Source organism: Protomyctophum parallelum (genome assembly GCF_964188405.1).
Source record: "Protomyctophum parallelum genome assembly, chromosome: 13".
NCBI classification, from domain to species: Eukaryota; Metazoa; Chordata; class Actinopteri; order Myctophiformes; family Myctophidae; genus Protomyctophum; species Protomyctophum parallelum.
The window spans coordinates 1,720,510-1,736,898 of record NC_139708.1 but is presented as its reverse complement, the minus strand read 5'-3'; the positions used below and the strand labels follow the sequence as shown (position 1 = coordinate 1,736,898).

General features: G+C 42.9%; 1 protein-coding gene across 1 annotated transcript; it reads left to right on the top strand.

The window, feature by feature from the left end:
* Positions 1-5,437: 5,437 nt before the first annotated feature.
* Positions 5,438-7,664, top strand: LOC310869628 (acidic mammalian chitinase-like; the record flags this gene model as incomplete). The annotated part of the gene is made up of 7 exons (XM_083780458.1): positions 5,438-5,462; positions 5,743-5,772; positions 5,858-6,062; positions 6,212-6,280; positions 6,625-6,790; positions 6,885-7,009; positions 7,430-7,664. 7 exons carry the CDS (start codon positions 5,438-5,440, stop codon positions 7,662-7,664), a joined length of 855 nt encoding a protein of 284 aa, XP_083636584.1.
* Positions 7,665-16,389: the final 8,725 nt, after the last annotated feature.

The window sequence follows — 16,389 nt, the reverse complement described above, 5'->3', positions numbered from 1 at the left end:
CCTGTTTGATGCGTGTGTCTTTCCTGTGCGTCTCGGACCGGTCACATTGACTCCATTCCCATAGTCCTTCTGCCAGCCTCTGTGGACTAGAGTTCATTACTATGAATGAACCAGCAGGGAACATTTACTCCATTCCTATAGTCCTTCTGCCAGCCTCTGTGGACTAGAGTTCATTACTATGAATGAACCAGCAGGGAACATTGACTCCATTCCTATAGTCCTTCTGCCAGCCTCTGTGGACTAGAGTTCATTACTATGAATGAACCAGCAGGGAACATTTACTCCATTCCTATAGTCCTTCTGCCAGCCTCTGTGGACTAGAGTTCATTACTATGAATGAACCAGCAGGGAACATTTACTCCATTCCCATAGTCCTTCTGCCAGCCTCTGTGGACTAGAGTTCATTACTATGAATGAACCAGCAGGGAACATTTACTCCATTCCTATAGTCCTTCTGCCAGCCTCTGTGGACTAGAGTTCTCATCGGGTGATGAGATGAGAACTCTAGCACACACCACCACCTGTGCCCCATGCGGGACTGTACCGCCCGTTGAGAAACATTACTTCTAGAAGTTCAACCTTTTTTAGGTGTTAAAGGTGTGCCCCAGGGGTCAACTTTAGGACCCCTTCTTCTTTCTATTTATGTGAACAATCTGCCATCATTTTTTAGACACAGTTTCCCCCAGCTTTTTGCCGATAATACGGTCATCTACACATCTTACTCCTTCAACTGTGTTGAAGGAATAAAAGTTAAATAGCGTTTGAGGTAAATAGGATAATTTAAATAAATACATTTAAAAACCAGTTGAAGCCAGTGCTTGTGTCTTCTGATACTGTAAAGGTGTCCATTGAAGTCTGCCGTACATTATGCAATGGTGTGTGAGAAAAGGACAGCCAAGGACAAATCCACAGTCTATTGTATGCAGTGTTAAGCGGAACAAGATCAGATTTCGAGGCATTTTGATAAACCACATCACAATAGTCGAATAGTGGAAGTACTAATAAAGCCAGTTTCTTGCGTACACTGAGTGAAAAGCAGTTTCTGGATCTAAATAAAGCATTTATTCCGAAGTGAACCTTTTTTTAACACATGGTTAATATGAGATTTGAATGCGAGTTTTGGGTCCAACCATACGGTGAGATATTTAATGTCACCTTTTTGCAAAGCCGTGCCATCATCACTGGTTATAGTAAAGGAATCTGTTATGGATTTGAGTTTAGGACTAGTACCAAAGATCATAATAAACCACTTTGACGTACGTATTAAGCAGTAATTTATTATGTAAGAGCCAGTTTTCATCATATTTTCTTCATTTAATCCTAGACCTTTTTTTCATTAACTCTGCAGTCAAATGAGGCGTGGTTTCTGAATTGTGTGTTGTTTGCTTATCTTTGCTTATCATCCAGATAAAAAGAACATTTTTTTATCTGGACGATAAGCAAAGATTGACTACATTTGTGTTATTATGCATCAGTAGCCTTTCCATGTCTACTTTAATCTAATTTATAAACTCTTTTTTTGAAGAATCTTTATCCCACGATTTTACTAATATTTTTTTCACCCAGTGTCAATTATCTAATGTAATCCTGGGTGCTACACTTCCTCTGCCAACCTGGGGGGGGGGGGGGGGGGGGGGGGGGGGGGCAGCGGACTGACCTCATGCTTCCTTCTATGCATGAGGAGTCCAAGCTGCTTCTTTTCACCTGACAGGGGGGAGTTTCCCCGGCCATTTATAGTTAGTATAGCCTATACTCCATTGTAAGACGGTGTTGCATCCTGAAAAGCCCAAAACTTGTCACAATGCAACGTGGCATGTAGATTTGACATGTTATGTTATCATGTTATCATGATACTGACATGATACCGACCATGATACTGACCATGATACTGACCATGATACTGACATGATACTGACCATGATACTGACCATGATACTGACCATGATACTGACATGATACTGACCATGACACTGACATGATACTGACCATGATACTGACATGATACTGACCATGATACTGACATGATACTGACCATGATACTGACATGATACTGACCATGATACTGACATGATACCGACATGATACCGACATGATACCGACCATGACACTGACCATGATACTGACCATGATACTGACCATGATACTGACATGATACTGACCATGATACTGACATGATACTGACCATGATACTGACATGATACTGACCATGATACTGACATGATACTGACCATGATACTGACATGATACCGACATGATACTGACATGATACCGACCATGACACTGACCATGATACTGACCATGACACTGACCATGATACTGACCATGACACTGACCATGATACTGACCATGATACTGACCATGACACTGACCATGATACTGACCATGATACTGACCATGATACTGACCATGACACTGACCATGATACTGACCATGATACTGACCATGATACTGACCATGACACTGACCATGATACTGACATGATACTGACCATGATACTGACCATGACACTGACCATGATACTGACCATGGCACTGACCATGATACTGACCATGATACTGACCATGTACTGACATGATACTGACCATGATACTGACCATGACACTGACCATGATACTGACCATGATACTGACATGATACTGACCATGATACTGACATGATACCGACCATGACACTGACCATGACACTGACCATGATACTGACATGATACTGACATGATACTGACATTACTGACCATGATACTGACCATGACACTGACCATGATACTGACCATGACAATTACCATGATACTGACATTACTGACCATGATATACTGTCATGATATGTCAGTAGTTTATCGATCAATAAATAAATCAATCAATCAATCAATCAATGTTTGGGAAACACTCACCCATACCTACCTTCGGCCATGCATTTTTGCACAGTATAAAACATAATATTTAGATTTTTCTTGGTCATATTCTCCAAATCATAATAATAATAACTAAATAAATATTCACTAAACACCACTGAGCCACTAAGGTCACATTCTCACCTAATACTTCGGTAGACTCAATGCGTATGGGCGGAGAATTTGGGATTCTTGCATATTTAATTTGCTGCGGTTTGCCTTCACACTGTCATCCGCAGCAATTGGAAACGCAGCAGGGGGGACCTTTATCAATGTGTTCCATTCATAAACTAGCCTACACAGTGAAATCTATGGTGATAAGATTATACTCATAACGTGCATGTGTCGTGCCGTCTGGGACTGGACCCCCCCCCTCTCTCGCTCTCTCACTATATGCACGCAGCCACACACTGTTCTTTTGGGCATGGAGGCACCGCGCTGAGCGCACTGATATAACAGACAGCAGCGCAAAATGTTTACACATTTATTGAGATGAAAGTTCCTACTCCCCACTAGTCCCCACACAGTGACAGCACAGTGCCATGTTTACGGCACGCACAGACAGACAGAATATTCTGTATGCTATAATACTATTACACTGCACTGCAGTGTTCTTCTTTCTTAAGCAATTGATTAATGTACTCGTCCTCATTTCAATCAGGGCTTCAGTCTCCTCATTCGACCACGTCTATCCACGGTAACGGGACATCTTTGCGCTGCGTAAAATATGCCTTCTCCGTCTCCAACTGTGTTCAGCTCCTCATCCGCCACATTGTTTGCTTCATTTCCTTTATTTACTGCGGATTGCATTCACATCTGCACCGAATCGTAATCAAGTGCGATTGGAAGCGAAGCGAAACCCACGTTTTTGCTCGGAGTATAATGCAGTTCTTTGATACGCATTAGGATTCGAATGAGCCTTCACACCTGCCAAACGAAGAGCACTTTCAGAAAATGCGCAGCAGGATTTGTTTTAATCGCAGCAAAGCTCTCTGGTATGAATGTGACCTAAGAAGACGAATTGGTCGAATTGCATTATGAACATCATTTTTGGCTAGACTTTTCAAGTGAATGTACACTTTAAGTCATTAAAACACCTTGATTATTCAACTTTATGCATTATGCATTATTCAACGACAGGAAATAACAAACAGCATGGTCAAATTGTGTGTGTGATTTTCAGGAGTGGAGACCAGCCTCTGCATAACCCTGAAACTGTTGTTTGTTTGTTCTGCTCCACGACAGACCAAGCATGGGTTTTGAGTACAGCTGCACTTGTAGATTGGCTATTTTCGCTATTCTTCAAATTTGCCATCCTCCTCCACCCCAACCTCCACCGTGCGTGGGTGCGTGCGTGCGCGTGTGTGTGTGTGTTGCTTATCTTTTCTTATCATCCAGATAAAAATAACATGAAACAAAAGATTGACCACATTTGTGTTAATATGCATCAGTAGCCTTTCCATGTCTACTTTAGTCTAATGTATAGTTATTCTCCACTGTAGGACAGAAACTTTACTGTTCCTTTGGTTAGTATTGAATTTGGTAAACATTCCTTTTCTTTTAAAGCCCCTACAGACTGGAATAATTTACCAGCTAACATTAGATCCATCCCAACATTCACAGTTTTTAAAAGTGTTACTTTAAAGTTGTATGTTGTCTTGCTATCGGTAAATATGCCATATGTTTATTTCTTTATTTCATTATTTTATTTTATTTAATGCCGTAATGTGGTCTGCAATGTTTACCATACCATACCATACCATCTTTATTTCTATAGCATATTTAAATAACAACAAGTTTTACCAAAGTGCTTTACAATAAAATAATAAAAATCACAACTTCATTTAAAAACAAACAACATACAGTACACAGTGTCACTTTCAACATCAAAAAGCTCATACTATGCTAGGAAAAGCCAAAGAATAAAAATATGTCTTGAGGCGTGATTTAAACACCTGAAGAGTGGGGGCTGTCTTATGTGCAGAGGCAGCTCATTCCAGAGCTTGGGAGCTGCGACTGCAAAAGCCCGGTTCCCTCTAAGCTTCAGCCTTGATTGTTTAGTGTTTTGTCTCGTCCATGTATGTTGTATGTCATTTGTTTTGTTTTATTGTTTACATGTACAATAATGATTGTGACATGTATCTGTGAAAACGAGATGCTACATCTCAATTATTTATTATTATTATATAAACGAGATGGTACATCTCAAGGCCTCTTTTTTTCCTAATAAAGAAACTTGAATCATCATCATCTTTCACAGCCTTGTAAAAGTGCGTGCGGTGGAATGTGTACAAACCTGTATAACCTTCATTTGACTTCTAAATGTCTGCAAATCATATCGTTGTTGAATAACAACAATAACACCAAAGTTATCGGCACAATTAACAACGCCAGTGGAAAACTGAAAAGGGCAATTAACTCCTGACCAAACAAATGATTTATCAGAATAACGAAGATTATCAAACATGATCAAACATGTTTTACAGATATGGAGAGGAATAGAAGGTATATAAGAGGCTTCTGGCCTTCAGTTAGTTGTACAGACGCACCATGGGCAAGCTTCTCATCTGCGTTGGTAAGTCGAGTTAATTGCTATCGAGGAAAACATTTTTCTGTGCCGAGCAGCAGAGGAAATTAACTGTATCTTTAGATTTACCATGAAACGGATCTACTTTTCTGTTCCAAACTGTTGTTTAACAGTATGATCCATATAGTAACTGATGATTATAATAATAAGTAGAAGGATGTATGTGTCATATAGATTAATAACCGGAGGATAAATCTTAGTGCTTGTCCTTACTGACCCAACCACCACTCCTTTTCCTCTCTCTCTCTCTCTCTCTCTCTCTCTGCAGGACTGGCTCTCCTGCTGCACGTGCAGCTAGGTAAGACTTTGTCCACTTGGTGTGTTGATCTCAAACGGCAAAAACATCAACAACAAGCCCTTATTTTGACACTCGTCCCTTGCAGGATCCTCCTACATCCTCTCATGTTACTTCACCAACTGGGGACAGTACCGTCACGGTGCTGGGAAGTTCATTCCCACCGACATCGACCCGTGTCTCTGTAACCACATCGTCTATGCCTTCGCTGGAATACACAACAACATGATCACGACCACTGAGTGGAACGATGAGTCGCTCTATGGACAGCTCCAAAATCTCAAGAGATTCCCGTGAGCGCGCGCACACACACACACACACACACACACACACACACACACACACACACACACACACACACACACACACACACACACACACACACACACGTTCTGAAAGTGTAAACATTATATTTTATCATAAAATGTGCATGTCATTTTAGATTTTCATACAATAGCAACGATCTGAAGACCCTGCTGGCTGTTGGTGGATGGAACGTAGGAACTTCTCAGTGAGTATTAAAACTCCTTCAGCGCCACCTGGTGGTCACCAGTTTAGGCTCTGAGTGCCAATTCTCCCATTATAAAAAAGAGAGGGCGTTTAAAAAAGAAAAGGGAAAAAAAAGAAAAAAAAAGATTTTTATTTTATTTTTATTATTACGTCTTGTCGTCTTTGGCACTCATTACAAAGACGTCGGGGTTACGGGATTACGTCCCTGGCACTTAAACAGTTCTCACATACTTACATACTGTAAAGGCACTCTTTCTTTTACTCTTTTGGATGAATCTCTCTCTCTCTCCCTCTCTCTCTCTCTCTCTCTCTCTCTCTCTCCCCCCCCCCCCCCCCCCCCCCCAGGTTCACATCCATGGTCTCCAGTCCTGCTAACCGTCAGACCTTCATCCAAAGCACGATCCAGTTCCTGCGTAATAACGTCTTTGATGGTCTGGACATCGACTGGGAGTACCCAGGCTCTCGTGGCTCCCCACCCGAGGACAAGGCTCGCTTCACCCTCCTGTGTGCGGTCAGCCTTCTATCATGTTACAAGACATAACCACCTTAATGGCACCTTGAAATGTTGGAAATCTTTCTCTTCACCACCTCCTGTCTCTCTGCAGGAGCTGTTGGCTGCCTTCGAGGCTGAAGGTCAGCGGAACGGCCGACCTCGTCTGATGCTCACCGCTGCCGTAGCTGCCGACAAGGGAGTGATCGACGCTGGATACGAAGTTTCCCAGCTCGGAGCGTCAGTATAGATAACACACAAACATACAAACAAGTATTTGTCTGCATGGGCATTATAGGCTATATGATTATTTGTGTCTGTTGAGCTCCTACAATTTTCAAATGCTTCCGTCATACAGTCTGGTGCAACGAAAGCTCTGAATATGATGTGACGCCTCCTTCCCCGCTGATACGATTCGTCTTTACAGTCGCTCAGAATCAGAAATCGTTCTTCACTGAAATGACAATTTAATAAATATAGCATCCTTTAAGCAGTTTCCCCAGACAGTGTGCGGTCGGTGCGGGACCTTAAAAAAAGAAAGAAAAAAAAGAAAATGATATCATAGATTTCGGAACAATTGGACCTTCCTGGTTGTCCTATGCACTTTCACTAATACTTTCTTCAAATCCCCCTGACTCCTGTACATCCTTTCATCACCAGTATCCTGGACTACTTCCATGTGATGACCTACGACTTCCACGGCCCCTGGGCGCACGTTACTGGAGAGAACAGTCCTGTGTGGCAGGGCCCAGCTGACAAGGGCGCCATGATGTACTTCAACGTGGTGAGTGTGGAGGTTCCTCCACATTCAAAACACAGTGAACCCCATTGGTTTCTAGTACAGACCCGGACCGCGACAGCGACCGCTTGGAAGACACGTTTTCGGCTAAATTAAATCCGATGGTGGCGGGCGGGCATCTTCAGAGCAGAATCCCGAGAAACATACCGAATTTCATAATTAACCTCGTCGCCATGAAACCGCGGCACCGCGGTATATGGAGTACACAGAGTACAGAGAGTACAGTCATAATGCATGTAGCAATGTGCAGTGCATCAGCACAGTACTCACCACATCATATTCAGTCTTCCCGCCGAAGAGATCACGGAACATCATCCCATTAACCACCATACAGCCCAGTGACCACATGTCAAGTGCCTCTGTGATCGGGAGGCCCAGGAAGAGTTCTGGTGATCTGTGGGTTGTAAAAGAAAAGGATAACGTTAGCAACTTTCAAGTTTTTTTATGTTCTCAATTGCACCATTTTAATATTTGCTTGCATTGAGCTTTCCGTGAAGCAGATGATAAGGCAATGATGAATAAAATAACAGCTCAATAGAACTCACCTATACTCAAGAGGCGGTCTGATCCTCCGTTGCTTGGTCTCAGAGACAGGAACGGCCAGACCAAAGTCAATGACTTTGACTTTGAGGGGTTGTTCTCCTTGGTTCACCAGCATGATGTTGTCTAGTTTGATGTCTGTATGGATCAGGCCGATTCCCTTCAGGGCCTGGAGTGTAATGGCAAGCTGCAGGACAAGAATAAAGAGCATGATCAGACATTCAGACATTTAACTCAGTATATTTGTATCAAAAATGTTGCCATCACTTTAAAATGTATTTGTCAAAGCCATACCTGCTGTATGATGCATCTTGTCTCCATCATGGACATAGGGACATGTCTGATATGATGATTCTCCCCTCACGTCAAAACAGTTGTCAATGTTTACGAGAAGACGTGTGTGTGTGTGTGTGTGTTTAATACATTGAATTGTTAGATTTGATTCATCAAATGGTTTCTATAGCTAAGTTTATCAAATTAAATTTATTTTAGTGAAGTTATAGACTTTGATGAGATCACATTATAGAGAGCATAGCAGTGGGCATGCTTTTCTGGACGCACTGGGAGAATTGGCCATTATTTTTTCCCATAGAGATTTACTACAATATTTATGAATGAATGCATTTAAAAATAGTAAATGTATTAAAAATAAATTATTCTAAGCCTAGAATCAGGCCATCCAGCATACTGGTGAATCATGACCATAAAACCTTTGATTATGTGAATAAATGAAAATTAAAACATATTTTAGAAAATCTCTATGGGGGAAAAAAAGATTGGAGAGTGTTCTGTGGGTCCAGAACCCACTGCTATGCTCTTATAGCTGTTCCACTGTATTACACTGTACGATGGCTCCCCCTAGTGACCGTTTATGGTACGTGCATGCTCCAGCAGCGCTAGTGTGCATGAGAGAGTGCGCATGTGCACAACCCTTGTGTGTGTGTGTTCCTCTGTGGTTTGTTCTCCCAGGACTGTTGACGCTTTAATAATACATTAAAAGTAAAAGGTGTGGTTTGAAAACAGTGTGGTCGTTAAGCAGCAGGAGGACGTCTGTTTGTTAGCAGCTCAACCAGTGAAAGAAACACAGCTACAGGTAAAAAGATGAACTGATTCACCACGTTGTGTTTTTACTACAGTTATCTATTATATTATTGACTCATCTTTTATGGAACATGATGAGTATTTCTCTCATATTTGCTGGTTTGTTGTATCCTATTATTGTAGATAATACTAGCAGCAGTGATAATATAGTAACTCACTCCTCCAAAGGGAGCTAGCTCTCTTGGCTATACGTGGCTTGTTGCCTGTTTTGCTGAGTTGGAGATCGGTGTTTGATTCCAGCTCAGGGTGCTAAACGTTACAATGTATACATTGTTTGGTTGCATCATCACTATTATTATTGTAACCATAACGTCAGTGTGTTGGGGAGAGAGAGAAGAGAGAGTTAGTTTATTACATTTTTATTTAATTATTATAGTTAAAAATAAATGCTCCAAAAGAAATGCCATGAATCAAAAACTTTTTATTTTTTAAAGAAATTCCATAAATTATAAATCAAATGTTTATACGAAGTAGTGAAAATAGCCAATCTGCTATTAATTTTCACTAGTTTGGGTCCCGGGGCAAATTTATTTTAGGGGTCTTGAGCCAAACAAATGTTTGAGAATCAGTGGTCTAGAGACTGTTAACCATTTGAACCCCAGCATCCCTACATTGTGGGGCCTGAAATAGCCGATCTACATATCTTTTGGTCAGACGTACTAACAGTCTGACACGAAATTGTCCAACACCCTACCCCAAATGAACGAGTCTTAACCGGCCACATATAATGTCTTAACCAGCCACGCATGTCGGGAGCCACGGGTGATTATTTTTCAAAATGACGGGGCACCGGAATTAACAGTTATTAACAGTTTGTAGAATTTACAGTACATTTTAAGCACAAGGATTCAGATCTTACAGAGGCCAGTTTTGAATTGCAGCCGTCCGTATAGGTGCCCTTTGAGAGCGGTTTTGAAGGAGTCAAGGGATTCACATGTCTTAATGACTGTTGGTAGGGCGTTCCACATTTTGGTGGCATAGGAGCGAAAATAATTTAGTCCCTTGTTTGTGCCGAATCTGGGTTGTACATGGTTTGTTGAATCTGGGTTGTACATGGTTTGTGGTGTTGTGGGTGTGGACTTCAACATGGTGAAGCCTGGACTGTTATCGACGCAGTGCTCAACGATGTCCCGTATTGTTGCGTCAATGAGCAGTTACAGTAACCACACACACCACACACTAGATTAGCATATAGTATAGAGGGGGGGGGGGGGTGCATTTGCATTTGCAATCAAAATGGTCGCAAAAGTGTATGAGGTGTTAGGTATGGGCATAAGGTGTTATGAGGTGTATGAGGTGTTAGGTATGGGCATGAGGTGTATGAGGTGTTAGGTATGGGCATAAGGTGTTATGAGGTGTATGAGGTGTTAGGTATGGGCATAAGGTGTTATGAGGTGTATGAGGTGTTAGGTATGGGCATAAGGTGTTGAGGTGTATGAGGTGTTAGGTATGGGCATAAGGTGTTATGAGGTGTATGAGGTGTTAGGTATGGGCATAAGGTGTTATGAGGTGTATGAGGTGTTAGGTATGGGCATAAGGTGTTATGAGGTGTTAGGTATGGGCATAAGGTGTTATGAGGTGTATGAGGTCATTGAGGTGTTAGGTATGGGCATAAGGTGTTATGAGGTGTATGAGGTGTATGAGGTGTTAGGTATGGGCATAAGGTGTTATGAGGTGTATGAGGTGTTAGGTATGGGCATAAGGTGTTATGAGGTGTATGAGGTGTTAGGTATGGGCATAAGGTGTTATGAGGTGTATGAGGTGTTAGGTATGGGCATAAGGTGTTATGAGGTGTATGAGGTGTATGAGGTGTTAGGTATGGGCATAAGGTGTTATGAGGTGTATGAGGTGTTAGGTATGGGCATAAGGTGTTATGAGGTGTATGAGGTGTTAGGTATGGGCATAAGGATTTAGGTGTTAGGTATGGTGTTAGGTATGGTGAATGTTGGTGTGGTGTTAGGTATGGGCATAAGGATTTCAAAAAGCTGTGCAAACATGTTGGGAGCGCCCCCTAGTGGTCTGTTTGCACAGACTCAAATATTCGATACGTATAGGTATGGTTGAAAACCAAAATAATTGATAAGAGATTTTAGCTAGCTAAAATGCCTATAAACTGGGATTTAATAGGCCTACCGTATGTAAAAAGATCATCACAATTATGCACTTTTTTAATTTTGGCATGGTATTAGGTATGGCATAAGGTTTTCAAAAACTATTGCAAACTAATTTGGCTCGCCCTCTAGTGGTCGGTTTTCAATGATGGTTGGAACTGGGGATGTCCATGTGTTTATAGCAGACTCCTCACTCAAATGCGCACTTGCAGTTTGGGCAACTTTGGGTTTTTGAAAACCTTAAGTGCATAATTGTTATAATTTTTTACATTTATCACAGTTCATACAGTTTATAGGCATTTTAGCTCCCAGAAGTGTCACGTAAAAAAATCATAACAATTATGCACTTGTAACTGCTTTTTGAATTTAATAATAATGTGAACAATAATTTGTCTAGACATAAAATAGCATTTTAAACACATTATTACCATTCAAAAATAGATGTTAGTGTCTTAGGGAATTATGTATAGAACTTAGCATCCAATGCACAGGTTGTAGCAGTTTGATAATAATTCAGTGTTCCATTTGAGGAGACAAGCATATTAGACAGGTTTTTTTTTAGAGGCGGTCTTCTTTTTTCCCGACACCCAAATAGCCGACAGGACTGTCGGACCATTGTCCGAAATACCGTCTTTTTACTCCAACAGTTTGACATGATATTAGACAGACAGAAGTTCCCGCAATAGTCCGACAAACCGTTGTTTAGACGAGGCAGTGCACACACAGAGAGAGAGAGAGAGGGGTGGGGGGGGGGGGGGGGGGGAGGAGAGGCGCGTGTGTGTGTGTGTGTGTGTGTCCGACTCCGTACACACTGGAAAAAAATAATTTACGCAAACAGTTGCTGAGATTGAGCAGGAGAGAGGAGTTATGTGTGTGAGGAGCTGATCACAGTCACAGATAGAAGGAAAGTGTTATATTTTGACTATTATTTATGCTATATATTATTGCACAGCAGTGCACAGTTGCACACATAGAGAGAGAGAGAGGTGCTGCGTGTTTCACCTTATTGCTGAGTGACGCACACAGGGGAAGCAACAGTTTTTTCTGTGCTATCCTTTTGGATAAATGTGCTTTTGACTACCATGTACTGTCTTTGCATTTGATATTGTATAATAAAATAATCAATCAATCAAAACAACTAAGGGGTTTCTCTAGAGAGGAATCTACAAGCTTGAATCATGGAGACGTGTCGAGTCCCTGAAAATGATGGAGGTCCCGGATTATTATTTTTTTTGCAGCGGCCTGGCATTCGATGGTGTTTTATTGTTTGCTTCTCCAGACAGACATTCAGCACAAGATGTCAAAGTGCTAGGCTCTCCCTAAACCTGCTGGTAAAGATGTCAAAGTGCTAGGCTCTCCCTAAACCTGCTGGTAAAGATGTCAAAGTGCTAGGCTCTCCCTAACCTGCTGGTAAAGATGTCAAAGTGCTAGGCTCTCCCTAAACCTGCTGGTAAAGATGTCAAAGTGCTATAGGCTCTCCCTAACCTGCTGGTAAAGATGTCAAAGTGCTAGGCTCTCCCTAAACCTGCTGGTAAAGATGTCAAAGTGCTAGGCTCTCCTTAACCTGCTGGTAAAGATGTCAAAGTGCTAGGCTCTCCTTAACCTGCTGGTAAAGATGTCAAAGTGCTAGGCTCTCCCTAACCTGCTGGTAAAGATGTCAAAGTGCTAGGCTCTCCCTAACCTGCTGGTAAAGATGTCAAAGTGCTAGGCTCTCCCTAACCTGCTGGTAAAGATGTCAAAGTGCTAGGCTCTCCCTAAACCTGCTGGTAAAGATGTCAAAGTGCTAGGCTCTCCCTAAACCTGCTGGTAAAGATGTCAAAGTGCTATAGGCTCTCCCTAAACCTGCTGGTAAAGATGTCAAAGTGCTAGGCTCTCCCTAAACCTGCTGGTAAAGATGTCAAAGTGCTAGGCTCTCCCTAACCTGCTGGTAAAGATGTCAAAGTGCTAGGCTCTCCCTAACCTGCTGGTAAAGATGTCAAAGTGCTAGGCTCTCCCTAAACCTGCTGGTAAAGATGTCAAAGTGCTAGGCTCTCCCTAAACCTGCTGGTAAAGATGTCAAAGTGCTAGGCTCTCCCTAAACCTGCTGGTAAAGATGTCAAAGTGCTAGGCTCTCCCTAAACCTGCTGGTAAAGATGTCAAAGTGCTAGGCTCTCCCTAAACCTGCTGGTAAAGATGTCAAAGTGCTAGGCTCGCCCTAACCTGCTGGTAAAGATGTCAAAGTGCTAGGCTCTCCCTAAACCTGCTGGTAAAGATGTCAAAGTGCTAGGCTCTCCCTAACCTGCTGGTAAAGATGTCAAAGTGCTAGGCTCTCCCTAAACCTGCTGGTAAAGATGTCAAAGTGCTAGGCTCTCCCTAACCTGCTGGTAAAGGTGTCAAAGTGCTATAGGCTCTCCCTAAACCTGCTGGTAAAGATGTCAAAGTGCTAGGCTCTCCTTAACCTGCTGGTAAAGATGTCAAAGTGCTAGGCTCTCCCTAACCTGCTGGTAAAGATGTCAAAGTGCTATAGGCTCTCCCTAAACCTGCTGGTAAAGATGTCAAAGTGCTATAGGCTCGCCCTAACCTGCTGGTAAAGATGTCAAAGTGCTATAGGCTCTCCCTAAACCTGCTGGTAAAGATGTCAAAGTGCTAGGCTCTCCCTAACCTGCTGGTAAAGATGTCAAAGTGCTAGGCTCTCCTTAACCTGCTGGTAAAGATGTCAAAGTGCTAGGCTCTCCCTAAACCTGCTGGTAAAGATGTCAAAGTGCTATAGGCTCGCCCTAACCTGCTGGTAAAGATGTCAAAGTGCTATAGGCTCTCCCTAAACCTGCTGGTAAAGATGTCAAAGTGCTAGGCTCTCCCTAACCTGCTGGTAAAGATGTCAAAGTGCTATAGGCTCGCCCTAACCTGCTGGTAAAGATGTCAAAGTGCTAGGCTCTCCCTAACCTGCTGGTAAAGATGTCAAAGTGCTAGGCTCTCCCTAACCTGCTGGTAAAGATGTCAAAGTGCTAGGCTCTCCCTAACCTGCTGCTAAAGATGTCAAAGTGCTAGGCTCTCCCTAAACCTGCTGGTAAAGATGTCAAAGTGCTAGGCTCTCCCTAACCTGCTGGTAAAGATGTCAAAGTGCTATAGGCTCTCCCTAAACCTGCTGGTAAAGATGTCAAAGTGCTAGGCTCTCCCTAAACCTGCTGGTAAAGATGTCAAAGTGCTAGGCTCTCCCTAAACCTGCTGGTAAAGATGTCAAAGTGCTAGGCTCTCCCTAAACCTGCTGGTAAAGATGTCAAAGTGCTAGGCTCTCCCTAACCTGCTGGTAAAGATGTCAAAGTGCTAGGCTCTCCCTAAACCTGCTGGTAAAGATGTCAAAGTGCTAGGCTCTCCTTAACCTGCTGGTAAAGATGTCAAAGTGCTAGGCTCTCCCTAAACCTGCTGGTAAAGATGTCAAAGTGCTATAGGCTCTCCCTAAACCTGCTGGTAAAGATGTCAAAGTGCTAGGCTCTCCCTAAACCTGCTGGTAAAGATGTCAAAGTGCTAGGCTCTCCCTAACCTGCTGGTAAAGATGTCAAAGTGCTAGGCTCTCCCTAACCTGCTGGTAAAGATGTCAAAGTGCTAGGCTCTCCCTAACCTGCTGGTAAAGATGTCAAAGTGCTAGGCTCTCCCTAAACCTGCTGGTAAAGATGTCAAAGTGCTAGGCTCTCCCTAACCTGCTGGTAAAGATGTCAAAGTGCTATAGGCTCTCCCTAAACCTGCTGCTAAAGATGTCAAAGTGCTATAGGCTCTCCCTAACCTGCTGGTAAAGATGTCAAAGTGCTAGGCTCTCCCTAAACCTGCTGCTAAAGATGTCAAAGTGCTAGGCTCTCCCTAACCTGCTGGTAAAGATGTCAAAGTGCTAGGCTCTCCCTAAACCTGCTGGTAAAGATGTCAAAGTGCTAGGCTCTCCCTAAACCTGCTGGTAAAGATGTCAAAGTGCTAGGCTCTCCCTAAACCTGCTGGTAAAGATGTCAAAGTGCTATAGGCTCTCCCTAAACCTGCTGGTAAAGATGTCAAAGTGCTAGGCTCTCCCTAAACCTGCTGGTAAAGATGTCAAAGTGCTAGGCTCTCCCTAACCTGCTGGTAAAGATGTCAAAGTGCTAGGCTCTCCCTAAACCTGCTGGTAAAGATGTCAAAGTGCTATAGGCTCTCCCTAAACCTGCTGGTAAAGATGTCAAAGTGCTAGGCTCTCCCTAACCTGCTGGTAAAGATGTCAAAGTGCTAGGCTCTCCCTAAACCTGCTGGTAAAGATGTCAAAGTGCTAGGCTCTCCCTAAACCTGCTGGTAAAGATGTCAAAGTGCTAGGCTCTCCCTAAACCTGCTGGTAAAGATGTCAAAGTGCTAGGCTCTCCCTAAACCTGCTGGTAAAGATGTCAAAGTGCTAGGCTCTCCCTAACCTGCTGGTAAAGATGTCAAAGTGCTATAGGCTCTCCCTAAACCTGCTGGTAAAGATGTCAAAGTGCTAGGCTCTCCCTAAACCTGCTGGTAAAGATGTCAAAGTGCTATAGGCTCTCCCTAAACCTGCTGCTAAAGATGTCAAAGTGCTAGGCTCTCCCTAAACCTGCTGGTAAAGATGTCAAAGTGCTAGGCTCTCCCTAAACCTGCTGGTAAAGATGTCAAAGTGCTAGGCTCTCCCTAAACCTGCTGGTAAAGATGTCAAAGTGCTATAGGCTCTCCCTAAACCTGCTGGTAAAGATGTCAAAGTGCTAGGCGCGCCCTAACCTGCTGGTAAAGATGTCAAAGTGCTAGGCGCGCCCTAACCTGCTGGTAAAGATGTCAAAGTGCTAGGCTCGCCCTAACCTGCTGGTAAAGATGTCAAAGTGCTAGGCTCTCCTTAACCTGCTGGTAAAGATGTCAAAGTGCTAGGCTCTCCCTAACCTGCTGGTAAAGATGTCAAAGTGCTAGGCTCTCCCTAAACCTGCTGGTAAAGATGTCAAAGTGCTAGGCTCTCCCTAAACCTGCTGGTAAAGATGTCAAAGTGCTAGGCTCTCCTTAACCTGCTGGTAAAGATGTCAAAGTGCTAGGCTCTCCCTAAACCTGCTGGTAAAGATGTCAAAGTGCTAGGC